This window comes from Eublepharis macularius, chromosome 9 (assembly GCF_028583425.1).
Source record: "Eublepharis macularius isolate TG4126 chromosome 9, MPM_Emac_v1.0, whole genome shotgun sequence".
In the NCBI taxonomy this organism is placed as follows: domain Eukaryota; kingdom Metazoa; phylum Chordata; class Lepidosauria; order Squamata; family Eublepharidae; genus Eublepharis; species Eublepharis macularius.
In genome coordinates, this window is record NC_072798.1 from 17,984,203 (window position 1) to 18,010,457 (window position 26,255).

The 26,255-nt window shown below is 45.0% G+C and overlaps 1 protein-coding gene across 2 annotated transcripts in view; it reads left to right on the top strand.

Annotated features, from left to right (window-relative positions):
• The first annotated feature begins 7,231 nt into the window (after positions 1–7,231).
• Positions 7,232–26,255, top strand: part of LMO3 (LIM domain only 3) — a 103,182-nt gene continuing 84,158 nt past the window's right edge. The window contains exons 1-2 of one of the 2 annotated variants that reach the window (XM_054988983.1): positions 7,232–7,270; positions 18,074–18,287. In XM_054988983.1, coding sequence (XP_054844958.1) covers positions 18,082–18,287 — 206 coding nt within the window. In that variant the 5' untranslated portion in view covers positions 7,232–7,270; positions 18,074–18,081. Of the gene's footprint in view, positions 7,271–8,894; positions 8,920–18,073; positions 18,288–26,255 lie in introns of those variants that run through there. The other variant, XM_054988982.1, reaches the window with a different exon arrangement.

A 26,255-nucleotide genomic window follows, 5' to 3' on the forward strand; every position in this document is an offset into this window, starting at 1 on the left:
CTCCTAATGCCAGTGCTGGAAGACAGTATGAGGGGAAGGCCTTGACCTTTATGTCCTGTTTGATGCTATATGGCCGCTGTGTGAAAGAGGATGCTGAAGTAGATGGACCACTGGCCTGATCCAGCATGCTCTTATAGGACAGGGGATTAAAGAACCACCTCTTTTATACGTTTTTTTTGTCCTGTCAGATGGGTTGGGTGGATGCCAGAAAGCGGACTAGGACAGCTGTGAAGAAATACTGTAAAGAATATGCATATGCAAAATATTTGCAATACAATTTAGAACAATGTTGAGTGCTGGATAAAAAGCCATTTTTCTAGCATTTGAGGGTACAGCTCATAAGTTGTGATCAGTCTATGATCTGAACAGCTGAATATTAACACATTACTGTACCTCATTTCACTGAGCATGATTCGTCTTACGGAGAATATGGGGGAAATGCTCCCATGGGAGCCATTATTCTATGAAGTGCTTGGCTCTAACGGAGGGAGCGTTTTAATGACCCAACGACATGGTCTAATTGCAAGGATCTTTTCCAGGCAATTAGCACCAACCCCTCTCTTGGGTTGCCAACACCACGACTGGGGGCCCTGCAATTGGCTCTCATGCGTGAGGTTTACTTTCCACATTATTTTTATTTATTTATGTCATTTATAGTCCGCCTTTCTCACTGAGACTCAAGGTGGATTACACAGTATGAGGTTAATACAATCAGTATCAAGTAAGTACATTTCAATACAATACCATAAGGTAAACATATACAAGTTTAAAGACATAGCATTCGCAAGGATCCAGGATACAAAGCCAAGCTACAAGTGACGCCTGACACAGGTTACACCCTTGTCAGCTTCCCTCAAGTTTTGATGGGAAATGTAGGCATCCTGGTTTTACAGCTTGGCTCCCCATTACAGCTGCAAGACCAGGATGCCTACATTTCCCATCAAAACTTGAGGGAAGCTGACAAGGGTCCAACCTGTGTCAGGCGTCACTTATAGCTTGGCTATGAGTAGAGATACTGAAGCAAAACATAAATCAATTCTAGGACTAACATTAGACAGCATGGAGCGCTGGTTGTACATAGGAGTACATATTTAAGGCAGCAGATAACATATAAGGCAAAAATGGTGATAAGGTCTGTGATCCCCAACTCGTTAGTGAAGCACCTGAGACCCCCTCCCTACAATGCAGCCCTCCCATTTGAGTAAAAAGCCTTTTTGAATAGTTCGGTTTTGCATCGTTTATGGAAAGCCAGGAGAGTGGGGGCTCTTCGGACTTCCTCAGGCAGGTCATTCCACAGGGTAGGGGCCACCACAGAGAAAGCCCGTGTATGGGCTGCTGCTTACTTCACCTATGTGCAGCCTGGCACAAATAATTGAGATTTGGATGCTACTGAATGGTTCTCACATGGTGAGCCTTCAGCACACCTTGGACCGAGCACAGCTAAGCATGTGGGGACGTTCAGTTCAACGCTCCAATTCTAAGAATGTTCATGGGAAGAAGGGTGTTGGGTCATGTGTAGGCTATGAGCCGGTATAAAGGAACCAGTTCAGACTGCACTACATATGTAACAAGCCCAGTGCTGGAATCATTCAGCAGAGCAAGGCTAAGCTATGATTTGCCGCACAACCACATGAAGAAAAATCTGTGCAGCTGGGACAAAATCAGGTTATTCCATTTCCTGCAACAATACAGACAACCATAATCCAGGCAGCTGCTGTCTTGTGCAAAATGGCAACTCCTTGGCCCTTATTTCGAGAGAGGAATCACAAGAGTTTACACAGCCAGGCAGAGAGCTTTTCAGACGTCACAGATGTGGGCCCCGAGAGCCCCCTCGACTGGGTCCAGATTTCATAAGAAGCAGGCAAGTTTTCAGCGGGAAAGCTGGAGAGCAACCTGCAGAAGTGTTGCATTCTCTGCCTCCAAACGCTCTTCCAAACTTTTTGTTTGCCCGATGGCCTTGGGCTTTTTGGCTGCTGCAGTTTTTAAATCCGCTGGCAAACAGCTCACTGCAGCTCCGCGTGAAATCCTTGGGGGGGGGGGTTAAAATAAAGGTAGCTTCTGAACTCTGTTCTCCTTCAAACTATTTTTCTCCCACCTCCTCTATGTGCCTTCTTCGTGCACATGCTTGCCCCCCCTTCCTCCCCAAATAACCCCCTTTGTCCACTTTTATGAATTGAAACATGTACTCCAACTTGCACACACGGGGAATCCTGCCCATTAATTAAAGGACTTGTCAGCCCCAATCCTGGATTCTTACAGTGCAGGAAATGTCTCCCCTTTTAAGTGCAAAACCATAACATTACCATTTCCCCAAGTGCTCTCTGTTTTAGGCTGCTTTCCTAATTAGAGGAATGATAACAGCCGTGCTGATTGGCATTATAAAAGCACTAGTTTGGCTTCATCTGTCCCAGGTGTGCTATGTAATTTTTCTCCCCCTCTTCTCACCGGTTCAGAGCACTACCTCTCTTCTTCATTGTTCCTTAAAGTTTTCATCTGAGGAATTAATTCAGATAAAAAGACATTAGAACAGAACCGCTACTGCCAAAGCCCATCAGTAAAACCTTTTATCAAAAGTACAAACTATACAAGCTAGGGTTTTCTTTTCTTTTCTTTTTTTCTTTTTACCCTTTTGTTTCTGAGGGTTTAAAAAAAGAAGAAGGAGAAGGGGAAAGGAGAGGGGGAGGGAGAAGAGGGAAGAAAAAAACCCGGGAGTTCTGTCAACGGGCTGAATGCTCCATTAAAACTGGCGTCACTACAAAGGTTAGCGTGGATCTAACTGTCAATAGAATGAGTGGAGTGCAGTCCGGTAAGGGGAGGGAAGGGGAGCTTTGGTGAGAAAGAGATACTTTGATATTTTGGGATGTTAGAAGGGTGAATGTGAAAAATTGGAGGTTGGGGATCTAATTACCCAACCATAATTGGGGGCTAGGGAATAAGTTGCCGTCCTCTCAACTCACCGCAGATCAATTATGTTAAGAGAACATCTGTAAGTAGAACTTAATGAGGTCCATTAGAGCAACATGTACAGCCTCCTCTAACCGTACTTGTCAGCTCCTTGGATAAGCTGAAGAGAGCTGCTAACTAGGGACCTGGTGGAGGTGTTTAAATACTGAAGGAGGAGAGCTGGCCCACTCAGGTTTTTTTTTCCCTGGGAAGAAAGTGAGGCAGGCGGAAAAAGAAGACGGGAAAGGAGGAAAAGAGAGGCAGGGTTAGGCTTATCTGATGCTGCAGACATTCAGGCTGGGGGAGAAAAGGGGGACCTGAGGCTCACGTACAGTTTTCCCTCTTGAACTGAGGTTTGTTTTTTTAAGGGAGGAAAAAGGACTTTACATATTTTTTTCCTCTGAATATTTTTTGGTTTTTTTGCTCTACAATAAGAGGCATCACAGTCCACCGGGCATCTCTCTCTGGGACTATAAAGATTCATGGTCAGTGGGGTGGGGGCACACACTTCCCAAAACTGGTGACGGTCTTTTTCATTGTTATAGGACAAAAGTGTCCAAGCTGTGAAACTTGAAGATTTTTTTTTTTTACCTTTCTGTTGTTCTGTTTTTTCCTCTGGAGAAGGCTTTTCTTGCACAAAGGTAAGTCTTTATCTCTAATAACAATAAAAAGAACTCTTGCAAATCCAAGGGGAAGAAAAATGTTTTTTTTTAGCAAAGTGCAATGGAAGAACAGAGAGGGAGAGGCTGAAACAAGCCACAATCTTACTAAAAGAGAGAGACCCCAACTCCCTTTTTTTAAAAAAAGCTTTTAACAAAAATCTTTGCAACATCTAATTTTCCTCGTCTCCCACCCTCCGGCACTGGAAATGAAGGAATTGTTTCGGCTGGAATTCAGCCTTGCCTAAGTAAACAATAATGCCAAATACTGTTTAATTTGGGGTAGGTCCTCAGATTTGGCAGCCTAGAAATGCGGCAATGCAGGGTGGGAAGCAAAGAGAAGTGAAAGGATTGGAGTTTGTAGAGGGTTAATGGCTGTCACCAAAGTGATTAAATCCCAGCTCTTGTTCACCAAATCCCTCTTCTGTCCTTGGTCTCTTCTCCCCCCCACCCCCATTGCTCAGGGGTCCTGTGCTCCAGGATATTTTCAGCCCCGGTACACGGCTGGTGACCACATCTGAGCAAGGTGCTTTGAAAAGTGGCAACTTCTCCCCCTCCACTCTTTCCCAGCCACCTTTCATTTCTCTCCTGGCTTCTCTCCCCTCCCTTGCAAAAATAATTCCTACAATTCTGAAAAGAAAGAGGAACGCTTTATTTCCCCCTAATTTTGATACTTTGTTATAGTATTCTATATCCCCCCCTCGAAAAAAATCTAGCTGTAAATTGCATGATGTGTGTGGGGGGGGGGGGCAGAAAGCCTGCTTTCAAATAATTTAATTCATGACAAAACCTAATTACTGTCAGGTAATACCCTGTCAGCTTTAATGCATTTCATCAGTCATAATGAAAAGAAGAGCATTTTATGACCCATCTAATTATCATTACATTTTAGGGGGAAATGAATGGCGTGGAGCTGAATGTTAACCATTCTATTTTATTCCTTTACACATGTGGTTTGGCATATTACTCACCAAATTCTTTTTTTTTTTTAAGAGAAAGCCCTTGATTGGCGATGGGGGGAGGACGATTGCAATTAGATGCGGAGCTGTTTGTTCCAGGCACACTCACACAGACACACACAAACACACACAGGCACACACACTTTCAAGTGACAAAGTGCTTAATGTCTCTGGCAGGTTGGTGTTGACACCGGGTATCTTATTGCCACAGTCCAAATAGAGTACTAATTACTGCGCGTGATGTCACCATAGGCAGAGGAATAATCCGATCATTTAATTAGTTGAATGATTTAAACAAAGATTTGCATAGATGCCCTAATCAGTTGCCATGAATTACGGAGGCGCAGTTTGCCAGCGAGGGGTAGCAGATCGTACATGCTGGTGGGGGGGCGGGCGATGCTGGGGGGGGAGAGAATTTCATCTCCTTTGCCATAATTAATTTAATTGTCCTCATTAGCTGTACCATTTGTTCTGATTTTATTTCTCCCTTTCTCTGCACATAACTTCTCTCTCTGTCCCCCTCCCACTGAATGTCTCAGGGTAGGGAGAGACAAACACACACTTCGGTTATTGGGTCACTTCGGGAGCAGGCGAGGTTTGCAAAGGTACCTTGTAGACAAGGCGCCCATCCAGACATGTGGGCTGCTCGGAAGGGAACCGGTGAAGTTTCTCTGGTGCAAATCGACACGCAGCACTCCTGCGGAAGGGCTCCTGGTTTTTGGCCGAACGTCGGAGTCTTCCTTCTCATTTCTGATGATTGAACTTCATAGCTGTTTGGGGTGAATAAAATGCAAGGGAAACAAAAGGGGACTGGGGTATCGAGGGCTGCAGGATCCAGACGTGAAAAATGTATACATGTTCAGCATTTCCAAAGAGAGACGTAGGGTTTTTTTCCTTGCTTTATTATTCGGATCAGAATTGCTGGATTATGGGGGGTGGGGAGAAGAGGGTGAGAGAAGGATGTCAAATCACTTCAAAGCATTAAAAGCTTTTGGCGGGGGTCTTGAAAGCCCCCTTTCTCATAATAGGCGTCATTCATTTTTTTTTAAAGGATGGGGTATTCTAAGCTGACATCTTTTTTTAAAAAAAAGTGCTTTGTGGCAATCCTAGTGTGAAGCTCCTAATGGCAGACAACAGAAGGATGACTTTGAAGTCTGCAAACTGCATTCACAAATTCTTAATCGGTTTTTTCCTCCCTCCACCCAGCCCCTTTCTCTTTCGCTCCCAGCTGTGGATTGACTCTTAATATCCCCAGGCATCTTCGGGGTGGGGGGGTGCTGTTTACACAATAAGTAGGCTCCGTGCTGAAAAGGCAAGATATTTGTCCCTTTAATATGGCTGGGAAATATTTAACGTCCTGCTTTGGGGAGGGGGCGGGGGGGGGGGGAAGAGCCGATGGAAACCTGGGGATCCAAAGCATCGTCGACTTCAAGGGAGCAAGACGGAGAGTCCTTTCATCTCGTGCAAGAGTGGTCCTAGCCGTGCTTACTCGGGAGTAAGCACCGCGGAGTTCAACGGGGCTTGCTCCCGTGTTCTCCTTGCTTAGCTGGGGCATATCTTTTGTTGGGAGGGGGAGCGACGAGCACATCGCTTCCTCCCTTCCGTAGTGTAAAGGATAGCAGGATCGCAGCTCTTCCATTGGAGAGCAAGCCACGTGCTCTGACACCGGCTGCTTGTCAAAGTTGAAAATGCGCAGGGAAACTTCTCTCCAATGCCACGCGTCCTCGTCCTTGCCCCCCCCCCTTTGCAAAATCTGGAAATTGGCAGTTTTTGAGTTAGCTTGCAGGGAACTTTCTTATCCTTTATAACCTGAACAAGTCTTGCGGGGGGGGGGGGGGGGAGAGACCTACCCTGATTTCTTGAAAGCAAAAATCGGGTCTAGTAGCACCTTAAAGACCAACTAGATTCCCAGGCTATGAAGAGAGTCAAAGCTCCATTCTTCAGATAACATTAGAAGCTCCATTCCGCTTCCCAGTAAACGTGCATCCTCCTGGGCTGGGCAGCAAAGGAGCAAGAGAAGTGTCTACAGGGGGTCACTGGCTTGTACGTATGTGGGGGGGGGGCGGTCTGTCGGTTCCTTTGCCCAGCCACTCTATGGCAGGGAGGTCTCCGCAGCCCGATCTTTCTGCGCATTTCCTCGGAAGTAAGCCCCCTGGAGTCCAGCGGGCTTTGCTCCCTTGCGAAGTTGCCATTGCTGTCTGCAGAGGGCATTTCGCGCGCTTGCGGGTGCGAGCTCGCAGCCCAAATGCTCCGGGTCTAGCGCACGTATCTGCTTTTTTTTGCTGACTGATCTCGCGGACTAGTCAATTTCCACCCTGGGAAATTAGCGACTCAGCCCCCAATCTGGCTCCCGGCTGCTTTGCATTTTTTTCCCCCGGCTGTGGTTAAAGGCGAGCTGCAGATCGAGGGAGGGGGGAAGAGGAGGGGGGGGGGGAAGGAGGAGGAAAAGGGGGCGGTGGGGTGAGGATGACAGGAGGTGGGGGGGCGAGAGAGTGAGTAGCGGTAAATAGCCTGCAACCGGCCACGAGCCTCGGCTTTTCTCTCCCTGCGTTTGCAAGCACGCAACCGGCTCTTCGCCTTTCTCCCCAATAACAAGCCTGACCTTTTTTTCCCCTTTGCTGTATTATGTCTGGCTGGTTAAGGGACTGCGTTCCGCAATTGCGCCTGCCTCTGACTTCCTCCAGCTCGGCTCCAAGCACGCTGCTTTAGGTAAGTTGTCTTCGCGCACACGCACACACATACCGGAGGAAGGGGGGGGGTGCATGGAGGAGGCAGATCAGTCGGCCAAGATTCACCTTGCTTTAAAATATAGATGGGACACCTGTAGCTCTGATGCGGGCAACCCAATTACTCGGCGGCTCCTTGAGGACCTCATTATTTAAAAAGAAAAGCAAAATCCCAAAGAAGGGCAGGCTGCCCCCTTCCTCCATTCTCTCTTTCCAACCCCGCTTTATTAACCCCCCCTTCCTCCTCCAACACAAACAATGCACTTTCCTGACCTTCCCCAAGGTGGTCAGTTTCAAAGCAGTTCCTCCCCCCGGGGTTTTTTTAACTCACCTTGTTCGCCTTTAATCGCGCAGGTAAGTGGAGGCAGCGCGGTCCGCAGCGGGGCTCCGGGTCCTGTTTCTGAACGTGGAGAGGCGTTTGCCTCTCCGAACTCTCCGTGCCCCGGTCCTCTCTCGGCGCGGCAACTTCGGCTCCGTGCGCCTCTTTCCCACGCTCGCCTTCCGTGTGTGTGCGTGTGCGCGCGCGTGTGTGTGTTTGTTGCGTGTGTTTAAATCATGTGAGGCTTCATTATTTTTATGATGACGGGAGATGCGAGAACGAGAGCGAGTGCAGGCTCGGGCTGCGGGAGCCGGGCGCTTGGAAGGCTGCGGGGAGAAGCAGGCAAAGTTAAAACAATGAGTCGGGGGCCGGTTCCCACCTTGCCGTAGACCCGGCGCCAGATGCGGCTTCTGGTTCTTTGCCAGGTGGGGTGAAACGCGATGGTGAGAACCTGAATTCCCCCCCCCCCACCCAATTTCCTTCTAGGAAGCATCCTCTTTTCTCTTCCCCACCCCTTTTATTTATATCTAGATTTTTCAACCTCTTTCCCTTTGACGCTCCCCTCTCCAAAGCTCATACCCTAGAAATCTGCAGACCAACACGGCTATCCTCCCCCCACCCCCCACCCCCAAAAACTACTCTGAAAATCTAGTTTCAGGTGGGCAGCCGTGTTGATCTTTCGGTGCTATTGGACCCGAATCTTGCTCTCCTGGAAATCGAATTGGTCTTTAAGGTGCTACTGGGCTGGAATTCGCCCCCCCCCCCCACTTTCTGTTTGGAAGTAGAGCAGATTTGGATAGAACAATTGGGAAGGGCTCGGGGCACCCCCCCCCCCTCCGGCATTTGTGATCTGACCCTCTTTTATAGCGCACCCCCTATTTACAGCGCATGGTGTGCTTATGCGACCGCCTCATGTGCCGCTTTAATCGAATCCGTTTGTTCTAAAGCAGCTTGGAAAGACGCCGCTTGGGATGGCGAGGAAATCCGCCGCGCAGTTAATAAGGCAGCGTGGCTCTTTTGTCGTTCGCCATCATCTTTGGCGTGCGCGCCGGCACGGTGGCAACTGCCCTCCTCTGAGTGTGTGTGTGTCGCTTTTCCAGCAAGGCCCCCCAACCTCCACCCCCTTTCCAAAGTGCTCGGCACAATAGCCCTGTTCGCTTTCTCTTGCTGGCAAGACAAAAACCCTCCTCTTGACCCAAAGCTGGGGGCTGGGGGGGGCCCACTTGCCACTTGGTGCTTTCTTCTGCGCGAAAGGAGCTCTTCGGGGGGGAGTTCATTGCATCAACTCATGCAGAAAAAGGAGAAAAGTTTTGGTAAGGACAGCGTGGCTTTGGCGTTTGGGGGTAGCTTTGGAGGGGGGGGCTTTGGTGTTCAGGGTGGGTTTAAGATTTGGAAAGGGTGGGGGAGGAATAGATGGACCCCCCCCCCCCCCGAATCTCTGAATGCTGTTCTTGGAAGGCTGCCGGGTTAATTTTTAAAGCCATTTTTTAAATCTAGGTGTTACAATGACAAAAGCGATTCTCTTTTTTGTGTGTGCGTGTGCGTTTTCTTCTGTTTGCAAAAGAACAAATGCTAGCCTACACCTCCCTTGGATGGCTTTGCCAGGGGTTGGGAGGGGGGGAGAAAAAAATTAGTGGTGCCTGGTTTGTGCTAACTACACAAAGGGGGGATTCTTTGTTGTGAAGAGTGTTTCCTCTCGTCGGGGTGTTTCTTTTTTTTTAAATCTCTCTCTTTTTTTTGCATGTGAACTGCATCAAAATTGAGCTCGGTCTTGCAAATCTCTTGTTGGCCTTTGCCAACCACTAGCACTTTGCTGCCATGGTAACTGTAATTAAACTGATAAGAGTGGAAAAATGTCAGTATCTCTTGGAGTCTTACAGCTGCATTGGAAGAAGGGGGGAGTAGAATTGGCTTCTAGCAATACCACATTTTTTGTGTGTGGGGGGAGAGAAGATGGGGTGTGTTTTTAAACAGTATATGAGCAAGATACTTTGAAAAGAAAATATCCTCTCCTGAGACCTTGGTGTGAAAGTAAAGGCTGCTTAGACTTGCCCCTTGGAGGCCTGTGGGGAAAGATGTGGGCCAGTGAACAGAGAAACTAGCTTTTAGACCCAAACGAGCTTTTGGAAATTGAGGCTTCATATCTTTTGTCGCTCAATTCCCTTTAGTTGGGGCTCCCAACTTGGGGGTGGCCTGCATGTGCTCTGTCCTCCCTCCCCACAAAAACATTTCTTTTCTCAATGCTCCGTCCTCTTTCTTAAACCCTCCGACATTCATGGCATGTCTTGAAGGCTGGTGGTGTGAGGGGGGGGGAAGATTTTTTTAAAATGTATTTTAAAGGTTATGGGGAAGTAATTAGTGGAAAGTGGACAAAAGTCCCATATTCTGAACTATGCCAGATTTTTTTTTAAAGGTGGCTGTGGGGAATTCCTGGGTGTTACGGAGTTGCAGTTACTTTGTTGTGTTAACTACAGCGTGTGCGCGCGCTTGTGTGTGTGTGTGTGTGTGTGTGTGTGTGTGTGTGTGTGTGTAAGGGGATGAATAGCACAGAACAAGAGGGCATAATGGAGGCAGTGGAGCGTTGGCTTGGTTCGCAATGCAATCTAGGCAATTAAAAGCTCACCAGAGTTTTTAAAATGAAATGGTTCTACTTCCCCCTTCCCCCCACCCCTCACCACACAGCACAAGCTATTATTTGTGTCTCTCTCATTTAATTATGATTTCCTTTAAACTGTCAAAAGTAGCAAGGGCAAGAAGGAATTTTTTCCCCTCCACTTTTTGCACACCAGTTTGAAATGACTCCTGAGGAGCTGGGAAGAACTGGAAGTGTTGGCTTTTATTCAAAGCAGGCCTTCTCTTTCTCCCCTTTCCCCAATAATTAAGGTGATGTGGAGGGGAAGGAGCTCTAGCAACGGCACTTGTTCTCTCACCACAGAAATCTGATTTTTTCCCCCCCTCTGTATGTCTAGACTGAATGGACTTGCAAGTTTGAAGCATATTTCTCTCTAGAAACACAAACTCGTGAACTTAAGTAGTTGGAGGAGGCCATGTAGGTTTGCCTCAGAGAAAGCAACCGTGACAGCCCAATTCTGTGCCTGTTTATTCTGAAACAACCCCCACTTGCTACATTGGACTTATTGCCAAGTAAATGCAGCTTTAAACCTTTGGGCTTGCCAGCTGCTTAAACATAACTGCTGCCTATGAGAGGTCTTGGTTAGTAGTGAAACATACACTTAACATTTAAACCCTGCCTTCCATCATGGAACTCAGTGTGGTGTGGTGGTTAAGAGTGTTGGCCTAGTATCTGGGAGGCTCAGGTTCAAATTCCAGCTCTGCCACAGAAAAGCATTGGGTGACTTTAGGTCAGCCACACACTCAGTCTAGCCTACCTTTCAGGGTTGTTGTGAGGAAATTTATTTATTTATTTCAAATTTGTATTCCGCCCTCCCCGCGAGCAGGCTCAGGGTGGATAACAACATATTAAAAATACAATTAAAAATTCATGTTAATTAAAAACAACAAATAATAGAGGAGAATGATGTAAGCTGCTTTGGGTCTCCTTTCGGGGGAACAGCTGAATATAAATTACAAAAATAAGGAACATAAAATAAACTCAGTGTAGTGTATAAGGGGGTGGGTTTCCCAGGAGGACTCACATTCAGGTACCGGGCCAAACCTGCTTCACCAGGGTGGCCCCATTAGTTGACTTTCAACCAATCTCATAGCTACCCCTGTGTGAACTTTACTTGTACCGATACAGCAAAGCTAAAAGAAAATAATCTGAGGTAACTACAGTAATAAATACTTCTCTCCCAAACTGAAAAGAGGTTCACCAAGCATATGGACTGGACTGAATGGGGTAGTTTCTGCTAATTTATTATTTTTTGAAGGCCTGGTGTTGGACAATTGGTTTATCCTTGGTCTGAAAATCAAGTTAACTTGAGGACTTTTAAATCCTACTGATTTCAGTGTGCTAAGATTAGTGTGTGCTTCAGGTTCTTGCTAAAATCCAGGGGACTGAAGGGTGCCTCTTGAGTGTACTCTGCCTGTTCCAGAAACTAGGTATAATGTGTATGCCAGTGTATCGGTAAGCATGAAACACTAGCTTAGTATCGGAGTTTGATCTGTTGAAAGTGCAGCTATCTCCTTTCCTCCCCCCCCCCCATTCTAACCATATGTTGGTGTGGTAAACCTTAGGCCATGAAAGATATTAGGAAGGTCGAGACTTTTCTGCCTTGTGAATTTGAAATTAAGTGTCAAATACAGGAAAGCCCATGTCCTAGGCAACAAATAAGTGTTAATCTGCAAAAATTCCATCATAAGTCAAGCAAGTCTAAAGTGACCATTTCCCATTTGAAAACTTGGCAGACTATTGAGCTGTGACTGTATTAGTGTCAAAGCCACAGACCTGTTCATAAAAAGATGGCTAGCGCATTACAACCATCTTTTTGGAGCAATGTAGCTTTTAGCTTTTCTACTTGCTTAACTTGAGAACGCTGTGCTGTGTTGGCCTGGTTTGTGAGGACAGTTGCTTAAAGATCTGAGGGGTTAGAGGTTAGGTGTAGTATGCATGCTTGCTCTCTGAATATGAGTCCATGGTTCAAATCCCATCTTTGTCACGAATTCACTAAGCAGTCTTAAAGTATCTGGCATTATTTGGTTCGGTTCAACGGCTGTGTTTCGTGTTATAGAGATAATACTGGGACTGTTGTAGGGACGACCGAATAAGTGAAGTTTTATGAATAACTGAAATATATTTCCTGAATGCTTAACACTTTTACGTTGGGGATACATTTAGTGTATGTAGCAAAAGCATTTTGTTAAAATGCTTTGCAGATTTAGAAGCAAATTCCACAGCTACACTTGACCACACAACCTTTTGAGGGTGGTCTCTTCTAGCGTATTAGAAGGCAAAATGTTTGCAATGGTTGGGGTACTCATCTCCTCCACCCCCATAATTTTTCCCTTGATACTTCTGTGGGTTTTGCAGGGCAACGCTTTTGCCCATTGTCCGGGAAAATATCCAGGGAAAGCCTGAATCTGTATCTTCTGTGTTTCTCAGCAAAATGGTGGCTTTCTATCTGGGCTTTTAAGAATAAGAGCAGGTTGCCAATCCAAAGGATCTTGTAACTCCTGGTGCATTTGATTCTCTGATGCTGATCACTGCTTGAGTCTGGCGAGAAATTGCTAAAGAGATGACTTAGGTTGTGCCAGCTTGCCGTTGGTATACCAGCAGTGCATTCCGTTCTTTTTTAAGGTGCAATTGTAACAAGTTATTCTTAATGAGGTGTTTCCTGCAGCTTGCACGGAAGCAGTAAATAGAAACAAACCTCTTGAAGCTATTGCCTTTAATAGAAAGCAGCATATCAGCTGCTGTAAGAAACACAGGAGTACATGTTGCTTTTATGTCTTTTCTGATTACTTCATATCTGCAACATGCATTTTAATACTAAGGCACGTCTATTTAATGTCTTACTTTCTTTCTCAGTCTTTTCTCAAACTCTTTTAGTTGCAGGGTGCAAATTATCTCTGAACACCAGCTCAAAGTGCACAGTTGGGCAACACCAGGTTCTACTTCGTAATTTCACTTCTTGAGAAGTTCTCTTGAGTTTGCAGTGCTCTTAAACAGGGAGCAAGTATCTGTTAGTTCCTGCCAATGTTTTGTTTTATGCTTTCCCACCTACCCCTGGAAGAGTCAGGTATTCTGCACAGCTCTCTCATTCATCCTTCGCAATCTGTTGGATCGTGTTGTGGATGCTCCCAGAAATGCTGAATGGTTTAATTCTCGATCAGTAGGTGTCACCTGCCTTACAGAAGCACTGACTAAAAAGTCTTACAACAGCCCTTCTGAAAGCGAAGTGTCTGTCCTACACAAGTTCTGATGTCAGTATTTCTTGAAGCAGATACCCAACATTTTAAGATTCATGGCCATGCACACGTGTGCACACCCCTCTGAGAAGTGGCTTCTGCATAATAACAGTAGTAATAACAGTGTGCTTATATATTTTCCTTCTGAACAGATTAGTGTCCACTCAGAGTGGTGAACAAAGTCAGTGTTATTATCCCCATGATACAAATGGCACTGAGAGGAGTGGCTTGCCCAAGGCCACCAGCAGAGCTTCTGGCAGTAGTGAGAGTTGGACTAGCAGAATGCTGACTTGCAACCCAGCCTCTAAACCAGTATGCTACAGCAACTCTCTGCAGGATATTTTTCCATTCGCTTGCTGTGTTTGTAGGAATACAATGATGAAATGTATGGGTCTTTCCTTCCTGATTTGCGCTGTCCTCCTTCTCTGCAAAGTTCCCATCCAACAGGAAGGACCTACAGGGCTGGCCCTTTTCATATTATTGTAGTCTGCACACGTTCCATGTAGAGGTAACATGGGGAAGGTGTGTGAGTGTGTACATACACCCCTTCAGCAAGTGTGCCACATGTCATCCAATATATGAAAGAATCCCCCTCCCTTACAAATCTTGGGATAGATTTGGCCTTCAATGTCTTAAAAGCCAGGCAGCAGAGTGGGAGGAGACGCCCCTGGTTTAGTAGGCAGCAGAGCAGGGCATGAGAGAGGCAGGCTGTAATTCTGAATCTATGACGTTTCCAAGCCCCAGGTCCTGTAGAGAGATGCTGCAAACCTGCTGTTTGTGTGTCTAGTGAATTGCTTTTAGGGGTTGGCATGGTACAGTTTGTTACTGGAATATGTTTGCTTTATGTCTTCCTCAGCTATCGGGTTGGCACAGGTCATGGGCTCCTGGCTATTTGGGTTTATTTGCTGCAGCATGCACACTTAACAGAGATTCATTTAGTGGCCGTACCTGTATTTAAAGGTGTCTGTTGCATTGATACTCGGTGATTTTACATGCACATCTTAAAAGGGGGTGGTGGTGGTTTGTGAAGCCCTGCAAGCTACATCTCTTGCAGTCCAGAGCCGTTCCTATTCTTGATGTTACTCAATACGAAGGTCCATCAATACTGTTTTTGCTGTAAGGTACTTAATATTTTACACTTCGGGCTGTAGCTACCCACAGCTGACTTCGCTGCAGCAACAGTCGAAAAAAGAGATCTTGGCTGCCTCCAGACTTGTCAGTGGGTGGGAAAGCGGCTGTGTGTGTGTTTTTTTAGAGAAGGCTCTTGACTAGAATCCTTTTTTTTTTCTCCTCCTTTGCTCTGACAGATGCCAATCTGACCTTTGCAGAGCTCCATCTATTTTTTCCAAGCCTTTTTCCTGAGGAATGGGAACAGTGGATGTGGCTTTCATTTGAATCAGGATAAGACCCTCTTTTTGGATATAATGTCTCACATTTGTCTGTAAGTAACTGGGCTGTGTAGGATGGAATAGTCCTAAATAAACCAGCATAGTTTAGTGATTAGAGGGGTTTGGTCTGGGATTAGAAACGTTTGGGTTAAACCCTTACTCAGCCATGAAGCTCTCTGGGTGGTCCTGGGCCAGTTGTTCGCTCTTGGCCTTTCTTACCTCGCAGGGTGGCTGTGAAGATAAATTAGGGGGTAGAAGAACATGTGTGCTGCCTTAAGCCACTTGGAGGGAGGGTGGATAGATACAGAGTTGCCAGCCTCCAGGTGGGACCCGGCGATCTCCCAGAATTGTGTCTGATCTCCAGACAACAGAGAGCAGTTCCCCTGGAGAAAATGGCTCCTTTGGAGGGTAGATTCTATGGTATTAAACCATAGAGTTCCAGGCCCTCCTCAAACCCTGTCTCCCCAAGCTCCGCCCCCAAATCTCCAAGTATTTCCCAGCCTAGAGCTGACAACCCTAGACATGGCATGGATACATGAGTTTCATGGGCACACGAGTTTCCCCGTGTAAATAGCTAGCTGCATTTGTGTGTGCATGTGTTGTCTTGAGTGCGAGCCCTCAAAATTTCAGTTGATTTTATTTTCAGCAAGTGTACTTTGGATCGCAGTTTATATAATTGACTCGGAGTTCAATAAAATAATGGAAATAGCCTTCTTGCACTAAATTTCATGGCCCTCCCAAGAGTTTATCCCCCAAGCAGGCTGGAGCTGAAGGACTCATAAGTGCATCTGCTTGCATACGTCCCTTTTGTTGTAGTATCGCCCTCTCTGTTGTCCTCCAACTCCTGTTAAAATTCCAGTGTGCTGCAAATTCCTTGGAGTAAGGAAGGAATGTCGTCTTTGTCGAGAGAGACTTCAGTTTACAGATGCTGATGCTATTTGGATTTGTTTCATTGTATATCATCTTCAGTGTGTTGGTGTCAAATCTGTGTTCTAAGGCTTCGTACAGCGGCTCTTGATCTTTTTTGACAAATGAATCAAATTCTCTGACTTACAGTCCTTGTTCCTCAGTGAAACATCTGAACACCCGTAATGCCCCCATGGCTGTACTCTCTTGCCATGGTGATCCTTTCCCTTGTAACCATGGTTTGCTAATAAGCTCCTTCAGTCTGTCTTTACAATACAACCATAATTTTTAAGACTCCGTGGCTAATATCAAGAACTGGGGAAATTGCTCTGAGGTGGAGTCAGGGAGAGACATGCCATCGGAAGACTCCATGCTTTGCAGTGAGCTAATTCATATAAGTCCAAGGACTGGACTTTATCCGTATCTGTATTCTTGTTCTTTACATTGGGACCCAATCTACTTAGACAGAGACACAACAAAGGGTTCCATACCTTGGCCTTCTGCCTCCTATCCTTCTTCTTCCGGTCTCTGTTCTCTATTCAGTTAAAAATGCATGTCCCACCTTTCAAAAAGTTCAAGGCACGCAGCCAATCATAAAACCACTGAAAAGTCAAAAGCAGTAAGCAATATGTTCTCCATGATTGCTCTGTCGGTTTCTTCCGACACACACAACCTCCTTGGCCCCAAACTGTAATGCGAAGGGCCAGTCTAGCACATCCATATTTGTCACTTGCTCACTGCAGCATCAAGTGGCACAACTTGCATGGCCAAACTGTGGGTATCTTCTGCAGGTGTGTTGCTGGAATGCTGTTTACCTCAGCCTATGCTTCTGTCTCCCTCCATCCTTGCATTCCAGAAGATACGATCAAAGTTCCTCTCTTTCCCTGCTGTTGCATGTGTCTGTATTGTCTCTCTCTATCTCCCCCCTTTCCCTCACCCTGTCAGCAGCTTCCATCTTCAGAGAGTATAAGTAAAATGTTACCCTCCACGAGGCATATGCCACTCCAGAATAGCAAGCAAGTCAGACTTGCTTCTGCTTAAGTATTATAAAAGAGAGCCTCTTATGTAGTGATCAGCAGAGAGTAGAAACACAGTGGCTGAGAGTGTGATCCTCTTTGGCAGGAGCATTTGCTAACTCCTTTGGTTGGAAAATGCCCCTCGTCTGTTAAGAGTATCTGCTGGGTCACTCTCCCCTGCTGCCCTTGCCTTGTGCCGTTGTGAGAAGCAAGATAGGTACCCCAATAATGGTAACTTCCACAGATTGCTAAGTCATTTATTTTTAATGTTTGGCTTAAGCACAGTAAAGAAGAGACGTCATTCAGTTGCAGTTCAATTTATTAGGTTTTGAATACACACACACACGTGTGTGAGCCCCTAGAAAATTTAAACAACTGTTGGGATTTGAGTTATTATTTCTGGGATATTTTCAACAGACAATGGGCCTCTGGGACTCCAAGCATGCTTGTTAAAAGAAATAAAAACAATGCTTCTTAATTACAGCCATCTTTTATCTTAAGTCTTCCCCAGTAACAAAATAAACATTGTTCTTACTTGCCTGTGACATACTGAGTGTGCCATATATTATTTGACCATTTTCTTGTGCATATTGTTGCAGTTTGTATATGCGTGTTAAGTTCAAGAAGGCAAACAAGTCCAAAATAAATGTTTAGATCAGGTGCACTCTGAAGATGGTACAAACCTTAATGCCTTTGCAAGCTGATATTGTGTTGCTCACACATCTGAAGAGAATTTACACCTCAGGAAAAGCGAACGTTGAGCCAGTTGCTATCAAAATTCTGTTTTAGATGAAATCCAAGGCAAATTTGGAGAAGCATCTGTGGACTTTGAGGGAAGCATGAAGTGGTTATATGTGTATGTATGTATGTATATGTGTATAGAGAGAGAGAGATGTATATGTGTGTATGTATGTATATATATATGTATATGTATGTATGTATGTGTATATATATATATGTGTATGTATAGAGGTATACATATAGAGATATATGTCTGTTGATGGAGTGCAATATCTCTCTCAGGGAGCTACATCAAAGCAGGTTGTTAGTCAAGCTGCTATGCTATGAGTGCATTGACTATCCCGTTGGAGAGTTCATGGCTAGCAAAGAAGGATGTACCATGCCAATAAATGTAACCTAAAGTGAGGTGGATTGGAAGTTTCCTGATCTGCGGCAACATTGAAGAATTTTCAAGGAAGAGAAGTTTTGACAAGACCAAGGAAGCTTTCTTGGGGAGAAATCCTGCAGGTTGTGTACTAACTTCTCTCCTCCTTTTCTTCCAACTGCAGGTATACAAATGCTCTCAGTCCAGCCAGACACCAAGCCGAAAGGTTGTGCTGGCTGCAACCGTAAGATCAAAGACAGGTATCTTCTAAAGGCCCTGGACAAATACTGGCATGAGGACTGCCTGAAGTGTGCCTGCTGTGACTGCCGGTTGGGAGAGGTGGGCTCCACGTTGTACACCAAAGCCAACCTTATCCTGTGTCGTCGAGACTACCTGAGGTAGGACATTCCTGCCTTTGCATACCCTTAGTACGCAAAACTCTATGTTTTGGCTGTCTGCTCTAGTGCAGTGTGCTGTACAACCCACACAAGGCAGACCATATGTGACTGTTGCTAAGGAGACTCTGCTGTATGAGTATGGCAGGCATGCAAATTGTCTTGTGGGGAGGGAGGAGTACATAAGCGATAAACAGATTCTCAGTCAGCACCTTGTGTGTCCATGTCATAATAAACTCTTATGTTCTGAAAGACCTGTAATTCCATGTATAGTGAGTTTAGAGAATCTTGTGCTGGACTGTTTCTTGCATTTGCACTGTGCTCTTTAAATTGGAAAGGCAGCCTGGGATTGTAAGTGACTTGACCTGAGTCACTTGAAATCTGTCTTTTGATGGGATTTATAGACCAGATTATTGCATGGTAAGGCCATTATTGGATTGCATCACTATGGGTTGGGGATTGCAAAACTGAATGTGGTGTAATCTGCCTTGAGTCTCAGTGAGAAAGGTGACTATAAATAATAATACTGATAACAATAACAACAATATCCTGCCCATCTAGCAGATTAGTTCCACAAAGTCAGTGTTATACAGCTGGGGAGCTGGGGCTGAGAGGAGTGACTTACCCAAAGCAGAGTTCATGGCTGTAGAGGGAGTCGAACTAGCAGAGTGCTCATTTACAATCTTGCCACTTAACCACTATGCTACAGTATAAAAAAAATACTCCTTTACAACAACAAATCCTGTTACACCTTTTTAAAAGAAAACATTTATATGTTGGGAGGAAGATGAAGCTGGATCCTTTCTCCCTTATTACAGAGATGCCTATTTAAGGTCGTGATGCTACTAATTTTGGTTAGGTGTGAGAGAAGGCCAGTTTCCTTTACTTAATTTCCTGTAAGGAAGGTTGCTAAGACTGTGACAATGCAGGTTTCCAAAGGCTAGCTAAGTCAGTTAAGCTTTCTTCCGTAGAGCAATTGTTGGTTTCTTTTCACCCTTAAGTTGCAGATTTGTAGCAGCATCATCTAGGCACTTTTCATGAAGTTCTCCAGTTTTCCTTTTTGCATGTTGGGACAAGTGTAAGGTATTGTTAAATACTAAGGTTGTTGATGGGGTTCTCTTGTATGTATTTGTTGTTATCCTGACCTGCTGAGATTGTCTAATGATGCCTTCCCCAACATGCATAGGTAGGTAAAGGTAGTCCCCTGTGCAAGCACTGAGTCATTACTGACCCATGGGGGGGACGTCGCATCATGACGTTTCCTTGGCAGAGTTTTTGTTACGGGGCAGTTTGCCATTGCCTTCCCCAGTCATCTACACTTTACCCCCAAGAAACTGGGTACTCATTTTACCAACCTCGGAAGGATGGAAGGCTGAGTCAACCTTGAGCCAGCTACCTGAACCCAGCTTCCGCCAGGATCGGACTCAGGTCATGAGCAAAGCTTGGGCTGGAGTACTGCCACTTACCACTCTGCACCATGGCAACGTGCATAGCTGTAACTTTATAAGAAAACGTGCATAGCTGTAACTTTATAAGAAAAGAATACACTCATTATCTCAAATCAGCAACCTTGTTAGGATATATCTTGAGCACCTCCATACTTTAGAGGATAGTCAGGGCTGGTTTTGAGGTTGGATTGGTGGGACACCTGCTGATGTTCCAAGCTTTGCAGAAGACATCCCCCCACCACCACAGCAGGAGAGGCTTCACAAGTCATTTCTCACTGAAGCAAGCTAGAGACAGGAGCATTGTGCTGTGCTGCATCTTCCATGCACTGCATCCTGTTGGCCCAGAGCACCCTGCGATGTTGCTGTTATGACTCCCTTTCTTTTTCAGTTAGATTTTTCCTTTAACCCTTTTCTTACACCCTCTAGGTAGATTGCTGCCACCGGGAATTATATTCCAAAACAGCTAATTTAAATTTTCCTTTTAATAATGTGCCCAAGTGTCAGGCTCCTTTGTGGGACTATGAGGTTCTGAGGAAAAGAATGGGATATAGGAATAACATAAACTCTGGGGTGAACAGAAAAACCAAAATAAACTTTTATTTTTACAAGAAACATATCGGTTTCACACTAGTATACTTAAGCTTAACAGTTTCAAAGAGAGTTCTCAGTTCTTAAAAGTTTTCTCACATAGGCTCAGTCACACAGATCTTCATAAACTTTCTCAGGTGCACACACAGTTTGCCTGCTTCAGATATATTATTCTCTCACTCAAATGCACATAGACTTTCTCTCAGGTGCACACACAGTTTGCTTGTCAAAACCAGAAAGCAAGATGAATGTTCTCTCACAGGTTCAGGCACACACAGATTGTCTAACAGAACTAGAATGTGAATCCCCTCAGGCTTCCTCACAGGTTGCCTAACAGAACTAGGATGTGAATCCCCTCAGGCTTCTGCACAGGTTGCCTAACGGAACTAGGATGTGAATCCGCTCAGGCTTCCGCACAGGTTGCCTAACGGAACTAGGATGTGAATCCCCTCAGGCTTCTGCACAGGTTGCCTAACGGAACTAGGATGTGAATCTGCTCAGGCTTCCGCACAGGTTGCCTAACGGAACTAGGATGTGAATCCCCTCAGGCTTCTGCACAGGTTGCCTGACGGAACTAGGATGTGAATCCCCTCAGGCTTCCGCACAGCTTGTCTGCTTTGCCCGGACTGAACATTCTCTCTCTGCTCAGTAACTAAAAACAGCAGTTCACTCCACCCACACTTTCAGTCATCAACCAGTCATCTCACTCACTCACCCCTCTTTCACCCCCATTCTTCCTCAGTACCACATGTAAAGACACACACACACAAACTTAAAGCAATTACAGTTGCAAAGACTTCCTTGCTCTTTAGATCTGCCAGCCCGGATTGAGCTAAAAAGAGGCCACCAGCTTGCGCTCTTCTAGTCACAGCGGAGAAGGGACTTCAATGAGGTGGCAAGTGGTGATGGTTGGGGAAGAAGTGTCACAAGAGCTATGATGGAGGTTCCCATAGATACTTTGTGTCCGAGGGCTATAAAAATGTGCAGCCAGTTCCTCCTGAGGATTGTGGTAGGAATATCTAAAACAATTTTGGAGTATCTGAAGCAGCAACAATTGGGATGCCCTTTCATTTCTACTGCTGAATTTGGTGGTTGCTGTCCTACCATTAATTGAGGTACAAATTATGTCTCTGGATCTAAAAGGGAGGTGGGCAGGAGAAATAGTCTGAACGTCAGCAGTACCTGGTCCTAGCAGATGTACGAGTTGTTTTCACAAGATCTTTGTTTTTAAGCTTGAATCTTTTGTTAGTCCATGCAGGTCCTGCAGCACCACAAATATATTCCTGGAGGGGCAGGAAACACAAGAAAGGTCCATGCCCATTGAGTCTGGATCCAACCCACTGAATGTTACTTCGATGGCATTGTCAGAATGATGAGTGACACAGCCAAATCTTTTATTTTTAGTTTTCAAAACACTGATGTTGAAGAGCAGGTACAAATGTTGGCTAAATTAAAGTATGGAGGAGGATTTAGAAGAGAATTTTTGAAGGTGAATTCGTTTTGGCCATCAGATACTGCTAAACACTTTATAAAGATGGGAGCCTTGGCATGGGTAAAGAAAGCTCCTCCCCTCTAGTTTTCTGAAAATCTAGGGATGAGCAAGTGTTCCCCATTTCATTTGGGGCGAAGCTCTTCTAGTTCTCTTTTTCTTGTTTTATATTTGTTTGTGGTACGTCTCTGGTGTTCGTGTGTATACTATGTGTATGTGGTGCTGATTAAGTGGTGCACAAACAGTAAAATGTGTGCAACTTATGGGGGGAATCAATACACGCGAATTAAAAATAGTGCAAAGATAGGATGAAGGGATCAATTTATACATGAAGAACCAAAACCGAAGTGGGAATTATCAGGTTGGAATAGCAAAGAAGAGAAACTTGAGATCCTGCGTATAAAGTGAGGCAAGAGCATATCTATTGACTAGAGAACCATGGTGCGTTCTTAAACACTTGTCAGATTTTAAATAAAAGCTTTATGATACATTCAACTTCCAAAGAAGTAGAGAGCAAGCTGGAAAAAATGTTTTCACGTGAGTCAGATATTCCATGGGATGATGAGTTTGGTTTGGAGATTTTCATTAGATGGTAGACCATATATTTGGGTATTGAGTTGAGTGTGCAACATGCATCCACTTCAGGTGCCAGGGCTTTGCAGGCTATGTGCAAATAAGATAAAGCAAAACAATTATGTTGGCTTGCTGTTGGCCAAATGGGTACAAAGGAAGGCTGTTAGCTGGTGCTGGGTACATGGCAGTAGATACTGTATGCCTGTTGAATTAAATACAACTACAAGGTCTTTGTCCATTGAAGTGCTGTGCAAAGTTCAGCTTGCAGGTGTGCCCCTGAAGCTGAGGGCAACAACTTTTCATTTGATCTCATCCCATGAACAAATGCAGTTAGGATAGCACCAAATGTAGCGACCGAGGTTGTTTTGGCTTGTTTGCACATTGCGCATTGTGTTGTTTCCATGCCAACATTTTAGTCCCCTCCCCCTGCATTTTTAATTATAAAACTCCTAACTCACCTTTCTCTGATGTAGACTCATGGATCATACCTACAAGTCAGCAATTCATAACCATAGCAGCCTTTGTGCTTGTGTCCGGTTGATGAGAATAACTTCATCAGGGAGTCGAAAGCGATTTTGATAGCATTTCCATGCTCACAGTGTGTACACTCATCCAACTTTGACCGAACAGGTTGTGTTGGTCTTTGTATGGTTTCAAAACCCAGTTTGACCAGAAGTAAAAGTGGGGCAAAAGCAGTATGTATGTGCACTGTCAGGATGCGGAGTTTCTCTGGAACCCGTTTCAGCTTTCTTGTGAACTGTTGCTTCTCTCCAACCTTGCAGCATATGGCTTAGCACAGCCATCAGTCGTGGCAACTGACAAGCTATCGGCCCTCACACCGCATGGCTTGTGTATGTGGGATGTTGCTCATATTTGCAATATGGTGACTGGTGTCCAAGACGCCAATTTCTGATCTAGGTGTGGGTTTGTCACCATCTTTCTCCATCACGATTGCATGCTTATACTTAAACGCGCTATTTATGTTAAACTTCGAGTTGATGCACTTAACGTAATTGCAGACAGTCATTTGCCTCATTGCCTCTGTATGTACTTAACTATGCAGTGAACCTGTAAAAAGTGATCTCCATTTTTATGCTAATGCTGGAGATGGTTAAACGTGCTCTATCTCTTGTAGGCAAATAAGCTTTTCATATTTAGTAACCGACTTGATAGGGATATGAAGAATAAATTACATGAGCTAATGATCAGATTAGGGATAGGTTGCAGCTTCCAGCTGCCCCATTTATAGGCTTTTAAAAAAAACCATTCCTTTATTTAAGTGTCTTAGAACAGTGTATTACATCTATCTACTTGCTTTTAATTTGCAGTGCCCTCTAGAGGGTATGCGGTTTCTGGGAAAGAATAAAAATAGCTTATTAACGACCCTTGTACATAGACACATACATGTACACTGAGTATTGTATTCTACATGCCGAGATTTGACAGAGATGCAAAGAATGTGGAATGTGGGTCTTGGGCACAGAATTCAGCTGGTGGGAATCTGTTAGTTTTGTGCTGTCCTTAAATCCACCAAGTTTGTAAGCCTGAACAGCTGCAAGGATACGGTGTGCGGGTAATGCCTATTGAAATCTAAACTGGAACCCGGGAGGGCTGGCTTCTCTTCCCTCCGTTGTCTGACTCTTTTGCCCCGTCGACATGGAAAGCCAGGTTAATGGTGGAATTGTAGAGCGGAGAAAAAGAGTAACCCTGTCCACCGAGACACCATTATTACACATGGTGTTTTTGTCTCCAAAAAGAAGTGGAGAAACTCAAGTGTGGCTTCTTTTAAAGTAAGATTGCTCCTACTGATTCTGTTTGTAATCTACCATAACTAGAGACTAGGGATACTTTCAGGGATAATTTCAGATTTCTCGGCCTTACTGTTTCAACCTAAACAGTTTCGTTGCATGCTGTTTCATGTCTCTTCTGAACATGAAGTGGTCATATTCTCTGGTCATAGTTGGAGGTTTTGTCAAACTTAATGTTTCTTACTGCTGTCTACTTAAGAAAGGTGAATGCAGTTAGTGGTACTTTAGGGGAGAAGTACGGTTGCCAGCTCTGGGTTGGGAAATTTCTAGAGATTTGGGGGGGAGGGGGTTAGTGCCTGAAGAGGGCAGGTTTGGGGAATTGAGAGACCTCAGAAGGGTATAATTTCATGGAGGCCACCCTCCAAAGCAGCCATTTTCTCCAGGGAAACTGATTGCCATTGTCTGGAGACCTGATGTACTTCTTGGAGATCTCCAGTTATCCCCTGGAAGCTGGCAACCTTAAAGAGCATTTCTCCTATGAGGCTGTGTGATTGCCTTGATCCGGAGGAGGTGGCCCATAGAACTCATCCATGAACTGGGCTGTTGCTGGTATCAGCTTTGCCCCTGTTTGGAACGCTGTATCTAGAGAAGTCTTCCTAAGTCTATGGCATTTTAATGCAATCTAATTGCCTCTTGTTTTAAATACTTAAGGGGTGATTTGAAATGTTTTTGTATTGGTGGCTTTAATTTGAAGCGAAAACGGTGGTGTTTCTGTTACTTTTTTCTTTTAAAAATGTCAGCATTTTTCAAGGATGTGCTTTAAGCTGCTGAGCATCTACAGAATGAAGTGTAATAAACGCACTTTTTAGACTTTCTGGGGTGGGGAGACTTTCCTTACAATCAGAAGTTTTGTGTCGGTGTGTTTAGAGAGAAGAAAAAGCTAAACTGGGTCCCCAAAATGGATCAGACTCAGTAAGATTAATATTCATTAAAAACAATCTGAGCTTGTAAAATTCACAGGATTATAGTAGAGTTGCTAGATCCCTTGAGTCCCCCATTAGGGGACTGGGAACCTCGCACTCACCCTCTGTGGTCGTTGTTTTTTCTCCTCACACATGCACAGCGCACATGCGCTCCTGACATGTGCGATGTCACTTCAAGGAAGTGATGTTGTCATGTGGGTCAAAGGGCAGCCTGGCATGCACTCCCACAGTCACCAAAGCGCTGAATTGCCCCCTCCTGCTGGCCCGGTTTGGCCCAAAACGGGATCATTGTGGGGCACAGGAGTGCGCTGCGGCAGGGTGCACTGCGTCGCTGGGGGGGTGCTCCAGGGGCGCACCCCCTCGCTGGCCAGGTAAGTGGGGTTGGAGGAGGAGGTGGGAGCAGGGGATCCCCCACCCCGGGCGGGGGAATGGCAGCCCTAGATTATAGTAGTGAGATATAGCAGTCCACTGTTTTAGCTCTTGCTACTGAAATCTCTCTCTGTTGCTCTTCAACATTGAGGGATGTTGAAGAGCATCCTGTCAGTATTTTTACTAAGGAACACCTCCATATTTGTTATAGAACCTCAGTTTGTTAAAGAAGATTCTAGGCCATATTTTGGGAAACACCATCAGTTCAAATGAGGTATTCTTCTTGGCTTTTGGTCCACACCATTGCCCTATTTGAATTTTCTTCTTTAAATGAGCTACACCACAACTAACATTCTGTGTTTTGTTCTTTTGGAGGAGGATTGTGTCTGCATATTGCAGCCTTCTATGTTCTCATGGATCATCTCATTGACAAATCTTCTAAAGCTTCACTTCCCGAGGTCTCCAGAACACAATCTGAAAACATATACTTAAATTGTGATGTAATGGAGGGAGTTTAAGAAAACGTGCTTGCATAGAGAACTGCTTTTATTAAAAGTAGCACTTCTGTGAAAGATGTTTGGTTTCTGTATCCAAACGGGCTTCTTCTCCAATTAGTTTACAGAATAAGTCCTTTAAGAAGGGCATTTCTGCTGCACAAAAACCATGTGGAATCAATCCAATATGCTAAACTATGGTGTATATAAGGAATAATAGATACTACAAGGGTCAAGCTAAAAACCTTTAAAATATATTCAAAATAAGTATGTATTATA